Source organism: Gallinula chloropus (assembly GCF_964237585.1).
Source record: "Gallinula chloropus genome assembly, chromosome: 1".
Classification (NCBI taxonomy): domain Eukaryota; kingdom Metazoa; phylum Chordata; class Aves; order Gruiformes; family Rallidae; genus Gallinula; species Gallinula chloropus.
The window spans coordinates 73,894,921-73,908,921 of record NC_140085.1 but is presented as its reverse complement, the minus strand read 5'-3'; the positions used below and the strand labels follow the sequence as shown (position 1 = coordinate 73,908,921).

Genomic DNA, 14,001 nt, shown 5'->3' with positions numbered 1-14,001 from the left:
CAAGGCCTTCTCCTACACCCTGGGGACCTCACTCTGTGCCGCACGTCTGCTGTGATGGGGGCAGTAGGGGCTGCGGCTCTTCTCCCACACACTCACGGCGTCACGTTGACTCTCAGCAATTAATGAGGTAGCTTTTCCTCCCTCATCGATGGAGACACAGTGGTGTGTCCAGGGGATGAGTCAGAGCAGATGGTGTTTTCTCACTGCCCAAGGTGTCTGGACTCGGTACCAACGTTTTCCTTTGGGAAGAACAAAAAGCGCATTAATCTAGAGCAGCGCAGGAGCCAGAAATGAAGAAAACCAGGCTGCAGCCCAGGCCCGTTCATTTTGCCTGGCAAAGAGGAGCAGTTCCTCACTCCTGCATGCTTGGCTGCCTTCACTGCTGCACAGATCCACCTCCCAGGCTGCAGAAACCCGCTGCTCACAGATCCACCCCGCCGCCGGATCCTGCGAAAGGTGGAGTGCCACAGCTGTAACAGAGAGAAAGGGGAGGTGAAGGTAACAACCTACATTTCCGTGGCTCACAGAATCATAAGGGTTGGAAGGGACTGGAAGGGACCTCAAAAGATCATCGAGTCCACCCCCAAGGATGCTTAGAAAACATAGGAAAAAAGAGAAAAAAGCCAGAGAGGGTAACTTTTGAGATGAGGCAAAAAGCTGCTGTGAATACGCTGTTGATTCCTTGCATCAGCTCTCTCCCCTGTTAGCTGCATTTGCTCAGGCCAGCGGCTGTGTCTCGGTTCCGCAGTTACATATCAGTTATGCACTTAAATTACACTTTACTTCACATTTCTGCCCGCTCCAGGTTTCCTCAGGCCTTGGGTGTGTCTCCTCTCCTGCCTCCCTGTCCAGTCAGGTTTGGAGCAGGCGCGGTCTATTTGCATTTGCAGCCTGCAGGCTGGGTTTGTAACAGCTTCCAGAAACCACTATTGTTTTAATGAGATCCTGAGGTGGAACAAATTTCTTCCCCGTCCCGCTCGGCCAAGAAAGCTTTCAGGTTTAATGGCATGGCTCCCTGCCTGCGTATCACAGCAGCCATAAAACAAAGCTCAGGAGGCCTCGGACAGAAGCGAGCACCAGTGCACAACCATAACAGCAATTACCAGCAGGGTAGGAGAACCGTGGCTAGAGGAAGCAAGGAGAAGCAGAGAGGGGCTGATTTGGGGGGGACGTGGGGTGTGGCCGAGCAGCAGTTTGGGGAGCATGGGGATGGCCTGGCTGCGCACAGCCCCGCGCTCAGTGTCACCGTGGCTGGAACGAGGTTGGTGCCAGGCACCCCATACAACTCTGTTGTTAGTTCCTCGTGGAAGCAGCAGAGCAGCACAAGTTAATGGTGGTGCAGGAGGAAACGAAGGAGCTTGGGTAGCAGGGCTTGGGGCAGCAGTGTCGCGGCGGGAGGAGGCCCAGACAACACTGACCAAATGCAAATGCCCCACGGCTCGCCAGCCAGCTGTGCCCATGGGCCCAGACCCCAGCTTTGAAGGGACCTCAGACACTGACCTGAGGCGTTGATCTCAAATCAAACCCCAATGGCAATGCCCAGTCCTGCAGCCATGGTATCCAAGAGGTCTCCAAGCCATCCCCTAACTGGCCACCTGGGACCATAAATCTGAGTTGCTGTCAGCAGGACGAGTGCTGTAACATCAAAACAACCAGCAAAGGGCATAGATGAGGGAGGAGGGGTGTTCTGCATCAGCTCTCGCCTACATCCGTGCCACCATATGAGGCACTAGCTGGGATCTCAATCCACACTGGCCACATGAGTGACAGGAGCACATTGCTTTAACTTCAGGAATGGGGAGGAGGAGGGCAAGTCACTATGGCTGGTACGTGCTGGAGGCCTCAGGGCTGCCACTGTGGAGACAGCGCTTGTCTATTAGGCCTCAGAAAATGAAGAGAAATTGAGCACAGAACCGAAATTGCCTTACAGGGCTGGCTTCATAGTGCTAAAAATAGCTGCAAGGCAAATCACTTGAGGGGAAAGAAACAAAACAGAAAAAGATGCGTGATAGAAGCGCTGAGAACAGAAGGTCAGAGGCTAAAAAAATGAGTGTTGCCTCACTGGAAAACATGATGGCTGAGAGATGAGCACAGACAGCGCTAGGCAAGAAAAAAAGTGGATGGAGAGGAGGAGAAGGCAATGCAAGTAAACATGACAGAGAAGGTAAAATTTCTGAGGGACACAGGACATAATGCTGTCCTGTTAGGGAGGGTAAAGAGGTTGTAAAGTAGCAAGGATGAGCAGGGAAGGTTGTGGAAGCTGGTTTTTGCCTGTGATGCTCTTTCCGGACCTTCTGCTGGTGGGTTGGTGCCCACCACTGGTTTCTGCCCACCTTCCCCCTTCCTGGGTTTCTGCTCAGCCATGCCTTCAGCAATTCTGGCAGAAATTGGTTCAAACCCAGAGACTCTCAGCCCATCTTCTGTGTTTCCCAGGCCAGGACCAGTGAGCTATTGGTCCTTCCCTGCCGTGATGCCCTGTCCTGGGTTTCCAGTCACATCACAGCTGCCAGAATGACTGCCAGAGCACAAAGTTTCTTGTCTTTACCTGCAAGGTCCTCCCATCACCTGGCATCAAGCTAAAAATCTCCCCTGGGAGGCTCCTGTGACTGACAGCCCTGGCATCACCCCAGCCAGGCGCAGGGAGGATGAGGAGCTTCTTTCTAGGAGCAATTTCCTTCCCTCCAGCGCTGGCAGCCCGGAACATCCCGAGCCACCCTCAGCAGCACAGCCCCCTCCCACTGGTGGCTCTGCCAGCACGGCTGTCACTTCTGGGGACTCGCATTTAGTAAACAAACAGCTGCCAAAAAAACCCCTGAAACAAGAGAGGCTTCACAGAACTTGCTCCCATCCCAGGGAAGGAGCACAAGGCAGATGCTGGCACTGCTACATGGTGACAGAGGAGTCCTTCAGGGAGCAGAAATACTGCACAGGAGGACGAGATATTCACCAAGCCAAAGTGGGAAGGCAGAGACCAGATAAGCTATCACACACACCTTTTAATCAAGTATTGCCCAGTCTCAGCCAGCTGAACTGCCCTGCACTCATTTGGAAGAAGTGCCAGTCAGATGACAAACAAATTAAGGTGCACCTTGGGGGGAAGGGAGGGAGATAAAATCAAGCAAGATTTGCTTTTATGGATTTTTAAATCCGTTTTCCCCAATTTAATGGATAACCTCTCAGAAATCATAAAGCAAAAGAAACATCCTAGCTATTTGCATGCTAAATCTATGTGTTGATGTATTTTGTCTCCTTTGTTTTTCAGTTCATTCATCGGAGCTGACTGGTTGCATTTCATGAGCTTCACGAACTTGCATAGTTCATGTGTATAACACATTTTTAACCTCAAATCCTACTTTAGCAAGAGAAAATTAAGATTTGACTGTTTCCCAGACTTGGGGCAAACACCTTCATAAAGCTTTAACACCTTCATATTACACAGTGAAATTCAGAAAATACCCACCAAATAACTTTTAAAAAAATAAAGGCAGTTTTCTATTACACTGTGGATGTAGGTAGCAGCGCTATGATGTAAAGAATTATTTTGGCAATTGACTTAGCACTTAAAATGACCATGATCTCAGCAGTTCATACCTCTAAACTACAACACAGGCCAGATTATCTAAGATGAAAGTTTGAAAATCTTCTTAGCTGTAAGAAGAAAACCAGATGGCACACCACCACCCCAAACTCTGGAGGTGATGAAAAGCAGAACCATCTTCTACCATGCAGTGGCCCTTCTTCTGCTTCCCCCTGCAAATGAGCACCCCTCCCATGCTCCATAACATATATCTCTGCTTCCAGTTGGGAACTACCAAGATGGGGCTGAAGGACTTAGGCTGAGAGAGTTGGGGTTGTTCAGCTTGGAGAAGAGAAGGCTCCAGGGAGGATCTTAAAGTGGCCTTCCAGTACCTGAAAGGTGCCAGTAAGAAAGCTGGAGAAGAACTGTTCATGAGGGGATGTAGCAATAGGATGAGGGATGATGGTTTTAAACTAGAAAAGGGGAGATTTAGGTTGGATATTAGGAAAAAGTTATTCAATATGAGGGTGGTGGATCACTGAAAGAGGTTGCCCAGGAAGGTAGTGGAGGCCCCATCCCTGGACATATTCAAGGTCAGGCTTGATGGGGCTCTGAGCAACCTGATCTAGTGAAGATGTCCCTGCTTACTGCAGGGGGGTTGGACTACATGACCTCTAAAGGTCCCTTCCAACCTTACATAATCTATGATTATATAATTTAGGGCCTTGAACTCAATAAAAAGAATTTTAATATTATTTTATCCAGAAGTACCCAAATCCTCTTCCCCTCCCTACATTTTCCCTTTGGAAGTGACTTCTCTCACAGAAAAGCAGTGTTTTCAGTATAAACACATAGACACACTTTTTCCTTCCCCAAGAGCAGGATATTTGGATTCACTTTAGTGTTGTTCATGCATCTTAATTTTGCCCCTTTGCATCCAAAGTCACGGGTTTCCTTCACATTTCAGGGAGAGGTGAAGGCATTTGAGGGTTTGGGAACACTGTGATGGCCTGCCTAAATTCTTCTTCTGGCATTCCCTGAAGAGGTAACAGTAGTGTTGCTTACCTTCAGCACTGCTCTCCAGAGGTGAGCTGGAGCTGTTGTCATGTCACCCTAAAGACTTGGCACAGAGAAATCTTATTTTCAGTTGCATTTATAGAAGGGGGACAGTGATGTGCAGGTTTCCTTTGATCCTCTGGACAACTGGATGTTGCTCCTTGAATACCCACAGTGTAGTCACCCCTGATGATGAGCAGAGCTTGCAGGTTGGGACATCAGCAAATTTCCCTCAGACATGACGGCACTTTGTCTCCAGGTCCAAAACAGCTGCCAGGTGAGCCTGTGAAGCACCTTTAAGATACAGGTCAGAGCAAAGCTGGCCTGAGTTTGTAAAGAAACTAAAATAGCTGGGGGGGTGCCAATGGTCGTCTTTCCTCCTCACTGAATTTAGCAAAGGGTTTCACAGACAGCAAAAACCAGGGGGACAAACAAAAGCTTCTTTTAAAAACTCAGGCAATTTGGTGTTAAGCAGAATCAGACAACAGGAAATTATTTACTTCTCAATTCAGTCAGACTGAGGAACAGAGGAAGAAATCTTTCTCCTAAGTAAAACCCAGCCTTGATGAGCATTCCCCTGGGGCTGAAGCCAGGTTGCTGTGGCTTCAACCTCCTTGTGAAGGATCGACTCCCAAATGTTTGGGAAAACTCCCACTGAACACAGGCATGACTTCAATTTACCTGCCCCACACCAATGGTAGTCCTCTCAGACCACCACCCTTCACTGCAGCTACATGGTTCTGAAGAACTGGTCACCCAAATGATCTGCAAAGCACCCCATCCTGGGGTCAGCTGTGGCAGAGTTCATTTTCTTCCTACAGCGCTGTGGTTTGGCTGTAGGATGACAATAACACGGATGTTTTAGTTGTTGCTGAGCAGTCAGGGACATTGCAGCTTCTCACACTGTCCTGCTGACAAGAAGGCTGAGGGCACCCAGGAAGCTGGGATGGGACACGGCCAGGATAGTTGACCCAAATTGGCCAAAGGGATGTTCCATACCATATCATGTCACATTCTGTGTGTAACTGGGTGTTGGCTGGCAGACAGGCAGCTGAGGAACTAGTGGCTGGTGAGCAGTTGTGCTGTGCATCACTTATTTTGTATGTTCTACTCCTATTACTATTAGCATATTGCCTTCCTTTTGTATTCTATTAAACTTCCTTTATCTCAGACCACAAGCTTTACTTTTTCTCCATTTTCAGTTCTCTCCCCATCCCACAGTGGGGCAGGGGGAGAGCGAGCGAGCAGTTACATGGCTGTTTTAGCTGCTGGCTGGGTTAAACCCCCCCACACCTGAACCAAACCCATCCCTGAACCTGTGCTGCCTCTCACTTTGGTTTTCTTACCCACCTTGTTCTGACCTTCAACAGGAGGGCAGGGAAAGAGGGTGATGAAGCCTAGCCCAGGAGCAGGAAAGGGGCACGTGCCAGGAAAGAACCCTGTTAAATCCATCATTAGATTACTGTTATGCAAGCAGCAGCATCTGCCTTACCTTAGAGTAAGGCTTTCGGTTCCATGGCCATTATTCCCTCTTGCAATCAGGTATTAAAAATGCATTCCTCTTTGACAGATGATGGGTGTTAATCAAGATGCTAGCAAGCAAATTCACCTACAGCTTTAATTTTCCTTTATTTTCTGATGCTCTTGAATCCGAGACAGAAAAGGGTGGCATTTAGCCACAACAGTCATCTTCAGGCAGTGAAAACAAGGAGCTGCAAACATGGGTTGCAAAATATTTGCAGTCCAGCCTGTTACAAATACAATACAGCTCGTTAACTTCCAATTGGTCAAGCTCCTTGAGAATTATGTGTTTCTAAAGCATCCCAGGAACGCTGCTGGATCTCCCAGGACTGCTCACTTGTGTAATTGCAATCATCATGAATTATCACTGCGCCACGTCCTTCGGATATAAACAGGAAGGAGCTGTCAGGGAACATTATAAGAGCATAATATATTACCAGGAAGGAATGCAGAAATGCATATAAATGTCATGAGAAAGCTGAAAAAGAAAGTGTGTGCCTCTTCAATGGCTGCCTACTGGACTTCAGAAATCCAGCTGATGTAGACATCAGCTTTTAAAAGGGATTCCTGCACAGAGCTAAAAGCATCACCTCATGCTCAAGCTCTGTGAGCTTCACCAGCTGCCTTTCAACGGAGCCGCTGCTCAGAGATTGCACAGTGTGGGGGATGAGTGTGTTTGGGTAACAAATCAGCGTCACAGAACCATAGAATCTCCTGAGCTGGAAGGGACCCATAAGGATCATCGAGTCCAACTCCTGGCTCTGCACAGTCTGACGAGTCAGAGCATGGGACTGAGGGCATCGTCCTGACGCTTCTTGAACTCAGCAAAGCTCAGTGCTGTGACCACCTCTCTGGGAAGCCTGTGCCAGCGCCTGACAACCTTCTCAGTAAAGAACCTCTTCCTAATACCCAACCTAAACCTCCCCTGTTGCAGCTTCATACCATTCCCTCGGGTTCTGTCACTGATCACCAACAAGTGCCTGCCCCTTTGCTTCCCCTCATCAGGAAGCCATCAACTGCCATGAGGTCTTACCTCAGCCTCCTCTTCTTCAGGCTGAACAAACCAAGGGATTTCAGCCTCTCCTCATAAGGCTTCCCCTCCAGACCCATCACCATCCCTGTTGCCCTCCTCTGGACACTCTCCAATAGTTTTGTGTCCCTCTTGTCCTGTGTCACCCATAACTGCACACAGCACTCGAGGTGAGGCTGCACCAGCGCAGAGTAGCGGGGGACAGTCCCCTCCCTGGATCGTCTGGCAGTGCCATGCTTGATGCTCCCCAGGATATAGTTGGCCCTCCCAGCTGCCTGGACACACTGCTGGCTCATGTTTAACTTGATGTTGATCAAGACCCCCAGATCCCTCTCAGCATGGCTGGCCTCCAGCATCTGATCCCTCAGTCTGGATGTGCAGCCAGGGCTGCTCCTTCCCAGGTGCAGAATCTGGCACTTGCCCTTGTTAAACTTCGTGCTGTTGATGACTGCCCAGCACAATAAGCTGTCCAGGTCCCTCTGCTAGGCTTCTCCACCCTCAGTGGAGTCAACAGCTCCTCCCAATTTGGTGTCACCTGCAAATTTACTTAAGACACCCTCTAGTCCTGTGACCAGGCCATTTATGAAAATGATAAAAAGAACTGGGCCTGAAAAGTAGCCCTGGGGAGCCCCACTAGTGACTGGCTGCCAGTCTGATGTAACCCCATTTACTATCACCTTCTGGGCCCAACCCATCAGCCAATTGCCTACCCAACACATTATGGCTTTATCTAGTTGTATGATGGATGTTTGTATAGCAAGATACTGTGAGACAGTATCAGAAGTCTTGCTGAAATCCAAACAAAGATTTTTCTCTGAGTAAACACTGTCACTCTCTGGTTTCTTCCTCATTTATCATTTTTGTTTTGTCCCTCATTTTATCACTTTCAGACCACGACAAAGGAGCTTCTCTTTGCAACATTTTGCATCAGCACCTTCCTTCTCTTCACACCAAACCTCTGAAGCACCAGGTGGGGGCAAGTGACAGAATGGCAACAGAGTCATCAGTGTAATTTAATTCTGGAATACCTATTGATCTCTCTCTCTCTCCTTTCGGATCATGCTGTTCTGCTAGCAATCCTCCCCTGCACTATGTTCATTGCCCTGAGGATTCTGTCCCCTTAATCATTACAGTAACAGAAATCAAGAGAAAATGGCATCAATTTATAAATGGAGATATAACTGCTGGTTTATATTGATTGGCTTATGAGTTGGTGAACCAATAAAGCATTTGGCTTACAAGCTTCAGACTGCAGAATTCTCTGTTCTCATGCTATAGGATCCTGCAGTGTTGGGATGGAACATCCCCATATTCCCATCACCAAACCTGCCCCCTTCATACTCATATCAGGTGCACCCTGTCTCACAGACACTTGGGCTGCGTGCCTTCTGAAACCAGCCTCTCAACAACAGAATTATTTTCTCCCCAGTTCACTGAGGAAAGCCACAGCTCTTCCATACTAATGTCCCAGTGAGGAGAAGATGCAGGAGGCCTTGCTGTAAGCATACAGAGCTTCAGTACAAATGGTGGGGAGTAGATGTCCCTGTCGCTCAACATGCAGCAGCCTGACCCAGATGCCCAGCTGTAGATACTTCAGGTGCCCACATGTTCACGACTGATGACACAGCACTGCAAGAGACCCACATCTTCTGGTGTGATCAGGCGAGGTCTGCTAAGACTAATGGCAATTGATTGGAACTGCTGTTAGCTGGGATGCAGAAATAGTCACCTTTAAGAGCAAAACCTGAAGAAAACAACTGAAGAAAACAGCAAGGTCAGACTAACCAGGCAAAATCCAAAGCTACAAATGAAGAAATAAGTGTTGCAGAGTTGCATTATGGAGCTGTGAGCCAAGCTGAAGGTGGAGGTGTTTTCCTCTGCAAACAGGGAGGTTCCTGAAGAAAGAGTGCACCTTCAGAGGCGTGCAAACCAGAGGCCAAACTGCTCTCACAGTTTGCCAACAGGACAGACAGGACCCTCTACTTACCCTCCATGCACCACAAGGTGCTCTGGACTGCTCCAGTGGGGCTGTGCTTCTCTGTTGCACATCTTCTTGGGAAGAAAGCAACATTGTTTACTGTGGAAAGGGAAGGAAAAGTGCCACAGGTACCAAAATTAAAAAAGAACCGTAAGATCATAGTGCTCCATGTGGGAGACCACGCAGCTAATCTTCCTTTGAAGGTTTTAAAAAATAGATGCTAAGAGCAAATTTAAATCAAAAGCACTAAAATTGGAAGTAACATATTCTGTCTGTTGCAGCTGATCTTGCAAGAAGACACAAGCAGCGCTGATGTTCATCCCTGAAGTTGTGAGCAGCTTCTTGTGAGCAGAACAGAGGATGACTGCAACTTTTCTGCTTTGTTCTGCCTCAGCTACCTCCAGGTCTGTAGGACACTGATTTGACCATTACTGATCAAGAAGAACCCAGTCTCATATGCACAGATATACAAAAAAAGCTAATGTGCGTAGGAGTCCCTCAAAACCCAATCCAGCACACAACATTTTAGGTGGTCTTCAGCTTCACCCTTGATTTCCAACAACAGATAGACTTCTTGGACTCAAGAGCAGGACAAGAGCAGTGCTAAAATGCACACAGTGAAAGCAACAATAACAGACTCCTACGCCATGGAGTCCTTCAGCTCACTGTTGCCCTGCAAAAGTCCTTCTAAACCAAAAAGCTTAACTCATCATCGTAACAGCTCTGGAATTACTTCTCCCAGCAGAGGGAAAAACTGATGTGCAGCAAACTGAAATGAACAGCATTGAGCGTTTCCCATTTTGTAAGAAGCAGGAGAAAGAGATGGTGAGAAGATTCCCCTCTCTGCCCTTCACTGTTCACTCAGGGAAGAAGAGCACATGGTTCTGCATCCAATGACCGCTGGTTCTGGTGTTGTAACAATTTTAAACATTTTTCTAACCCTTTCAATTTAACCTATAAAAATAAACTCTCTGAAATACAAAGTATTATGGAATTGGCACAGACTGGTTTGGGTTGGAAGGGACCTCAAAGCCCATCTACTACTTCTAACCCCCCTGCCATGGGCAGGGATATCTTCACCAGACCAGGCTGCCCAAAGCTCCATCCAGCCTGGCCTTGAACACTGCCAGGGAGGGGGGGGGTTTAAATAAATAATAAATAATGCCTTTTCTCCTCCCTTATATGCATTATCCTTACTGGATGATGCATCAATAATCAATGGCAGAGCAAGGGAGAATGGATTAAAGCTAAAGGAGGGAAGGTTTAGATTAGGTATTAGGGAAAGTTCTTTACAGAGAGAGTGGTGAGGTGCTGGAACAGGCCGCCCAGAGAGGTGGTGAATGCCCCATCCCTGGAGGTGTTCAACGCCAGGTTGAATGGTGCCCTGGGCAACCTTGTGTAGATCCAGGCCCAGAGGTTGGCAGCCCCGCCTGTGGCAGGGGGGTTGGAACTCTATATCCTTGGGGTCCCTTCCAACCCAGACCAGTCTGTGATTCTATGATTCTACTGGACTTTAAGAAGTGGAACGTTTAACTGGAATGGCTCACAGTTGCTGCTGCTGTCAAGTGCAGTAAGAGAGGACTAAAGGGAGAAGAACCGCAGTAAAATGCAGCTGGTGACCAACACCAGGTTTGTTGTTCACCTCTAAGGCAGCTTTGTGGTGTAACCTTTGGACTGCAAAGAGGAAAGAGCTTATACATCTAGAGTGTTGCACCTATTTTGCGGTATTTAAAATAACCCCATAATTGCCTCCTCCGAGAACAACTTATTTTGTTCTGAAAACACCCATTTTTCATCTTTTTCCATCTGTGAGCGGTTCCACTGTATTGCAGGGATGCTTTAAAAATACACACAATTATTTTGGTGTAGGTGATCTCACATTATTATGCAGGAGAAACCACGAGAAGGGGCAGAACTCCTTTTTGTTATACTGCACTGCCTTAATTTAAAGCAACTGCACCCATACACAGGTGTCTAAATATGCAGCCTGGTCATCAGAGGAGCGGGTCTCCTGCGAGGCACTGGGTGCTGTTGGTACAATTCTGAAAATCAGACCACTTATTTCTTGTAATAAATTTACTACTGTAACTGAAAGAATAGTTTGAAAACTGAGAATCATTGCCTGTAATTAGAGAAAAAGAAGGCAAGCCCTGACCAGTAACATGTTGGGGAGAGGGGGGGGGAAAGCAAGTTCTTTACTGTAAAGCTCTACAGCTAAGTGTACTACTCCCAAAAAGAGAAAAATATTTTTTAGATTAATAAATCTGAACACCACAGTGATGAGAGAGAAATACCAGAACTGAGAGTTAGCTATGAGGCAGGCAGAAATTGAAAAGCAAACACAGCCATACTATGTTAACCGTATTTCAACACAGTAGCTCAATACTGCAGCTTATTTTTCTACCACAGCCTTACTGTTTTGATTTCTAAATCACTGTTACAATTTAATGAGGAAGCTAGTTCACTCCCTGAAATGAAAGGCTAATTTTACCAGATCACTGTACAGACAGACTACAGGTAGCTGCAGTATTTTGAAAGCTGGAGACTGGTGCCTGCACACAGAAATTGAATTTAAACATGAGTTTATATCAATTGTTTTTATTAGATATCAGCAGTTTACAAATTTGAATTAGGAAATCAAGTTACAGAATGGAATTAGCTTGAGCTCATTCTTGGTTGTGAGGTTTTTTTCTTCAAGGTCATAATCATTTTTATACAGGATGTCATCAACAGTGAATTCTAGGCTGTCTAAAACACAGCCCCACTACATGTCCTCATTCAGTATTTCATAATTTATCAAAACACTAGGATTGTTCTAAACATTTTTAACAAGAATTAACTGGTCTATATGTTGTAATTTTGTCCTGGTATCAGCTGAGATGGAGTTAACTTTCCTTCTAGTAGCCAGCTTAATGCTGTGGTTTGGCTGTAGGATGACAATAACGTTGATAACACGCCAATGTTTTAGTTGTTGCTAAAGTCAAGGACTTTTCAGCTTCTCACACTGCCCTGCTGAGGAGAAGGTGGAGGGCACCCAGGAAGCTGGGAGGGGACATGGCCAGGTCAGGTGACCCAAACTGGCCAAAGGCATAGCCCATACCGTATGATGTCATGTCCTGTATATAACTGGGGTCTTGGCTGGGAGGTGGGGTGGCTCCAGAACTAGCTGAGCATCGGCTTTGGCTGGTGAGCAATTGTGCTGTGCATCACTTGTTTTGTGTGTTTTTTTATCATTACCATTACTGTCTATCTTCTGTGTTCTCTTAAACTGTCGTGATCTCAACCCACAAATTTTACCTTTCTTTTTATTTTTTTCCTTTTCAATTCTCTTCCCCCATCCCACAGTGGGGCAAGGGGAGAGTGAGCGACCAGTGGTGTGGTTGTCTTAGCTGCCTGACGGGTTAAACCACAATGATTTGTTTCTTTGTGTGAATTTGTACACAATACAAATTTTTTAAAAGCACTTAAGGATTCTATATTGCAACTTTTTGTAACTTTCAAAACTAGGAGTAAAAAGATAAAAACCACTATTCAATATACCATGCATCTTGTCTTCTCCATATCTCACATCTAAGCATACAATTTTCTAGCAGGAATATTATTTCAAAAACACTAACTCCCCCATCATTTTAATGCACATCAATTTATGTCTGCAACAGCTTCTACCTCCTGATAAGTGCAGGTTTAACTTAATTCTATATTTTGCTACAGTCCACTACACCCACCTCAGCATATGCTTAATTTACATTTTTCTTCTCTACAGCCAGAAGACAAGTTATGTCTGGTGAGTCACAGGAGGGAGCCTCACTTCCAATGTTTGTGGTCATCCTTCTTTCTCCTTCCTGCCTCACAGCCAAAAAACAGTAATAAAATAAACTTCCATCATCTAACGTGAAGGTCATTAAGAAATACAAGACTGTAAAGGGGAAAGGAAAATAAAAAAGCATATGCAATGTAACAGGTTGCTACAAGATTTCTGCTGTGTAAAGATGAAACAGCGGTAAGAAGAGGCTGAGCCAGAAAGCTGCACAAGTAAACAAATATGCTGGAACGATTAAAAACATCAACAGTCTTAAGGCAACCTTCATTCAAATCAGCAGTGTGATTACTTGTAGATCTGAAGAGAAATCCTTCTCTAGTGTAGTTAACTATGTCGATACAAAAGTCCTTATGAACCGTATCGATCCTAGGAAAACAAAAACAAACACACACAGGCAGACATGAGCATGTTTTCCACTGAAAGAAATTAGTTTTACTTACATTTAGAAAGCAAAGAGTAAGTTTCATTCTTAAAGACTTAAATAAAACACTTCAACTAGTGTTTCCAAGAACTGGAGTTCACGGTTAATAAACTCCAGGATAAGTAGCCGGATTTTCAAATCCAGGAGCTCCCACTGACCTGGTACAGGAAATGCAAACTAGCTGGAGCACAAAGTGTGCTGTACCCTACTGAGGCCAAGCTTCCAGTTTTGTGTCCTGCTTTTCAGCTGGGATAGTTAGTTTTCACAAGAGGCTGGGATGGGACATAGCTGACAGCTGATCCAAACTAGCCAAAGAATATTCCCTAGCATATGATGTCATGCTTGGTATATAAGGGGGAAGCTAGCTGGGGAGGAGGGATTGCTGCTTGGGGATGGGCTGGGCACTGGGTACCGGGCAGTAAGCAAATTGCCCTGTCAATCACCTGCTTTGCATGTTCTTTTGTGTTGTTGTTATTTTCCTCTGTGACATCCCTTGGCTGTCTGAGTAAACTGTCCTTAGTCCCACCAACGAGTTTTACCATTTTTCTTCCTCCCCATCCCACCAGGACGGGGGGTGTGAGCAAGTGGTTGATGGTGCTTAGCTGACGGCTGGGGCTAAACCACCATGGCCAGTTCTTTACTGTCAAAGCAATGAAAG

The 14,001-nt window shown here is 46.4% G+C and overlaps 1 protein-coding gene across 1 annotated transcript in view; it reads right to left on the bottom strand.

The window, feature by feature from the left end:
• Window positions 1-13,088: 13,088 nt before the first annotated feature.
• The window catches only part of ARFGAP3 (ARF GTPase activating protein 3), a gene marked incomplete at its 5' end in the record, with an annotated part of 38,360 nt that continues 37,447 nt past the window's right edge, over window positions 13,089-14,001 (bottom strand). Inside the window, one exon of the mRNA XM_084272255.1 lies at window positions 13,089-13,288. Within this exon, the coding sequence (XP_084128381.1) occupies window positions 13,271-13,288 (18 nt within the window). The 3' untranslated portion in view covers window positions 13,089-13,270. The remainder of the gene's footprint in view (window positions 13,289-14,001) is intronic.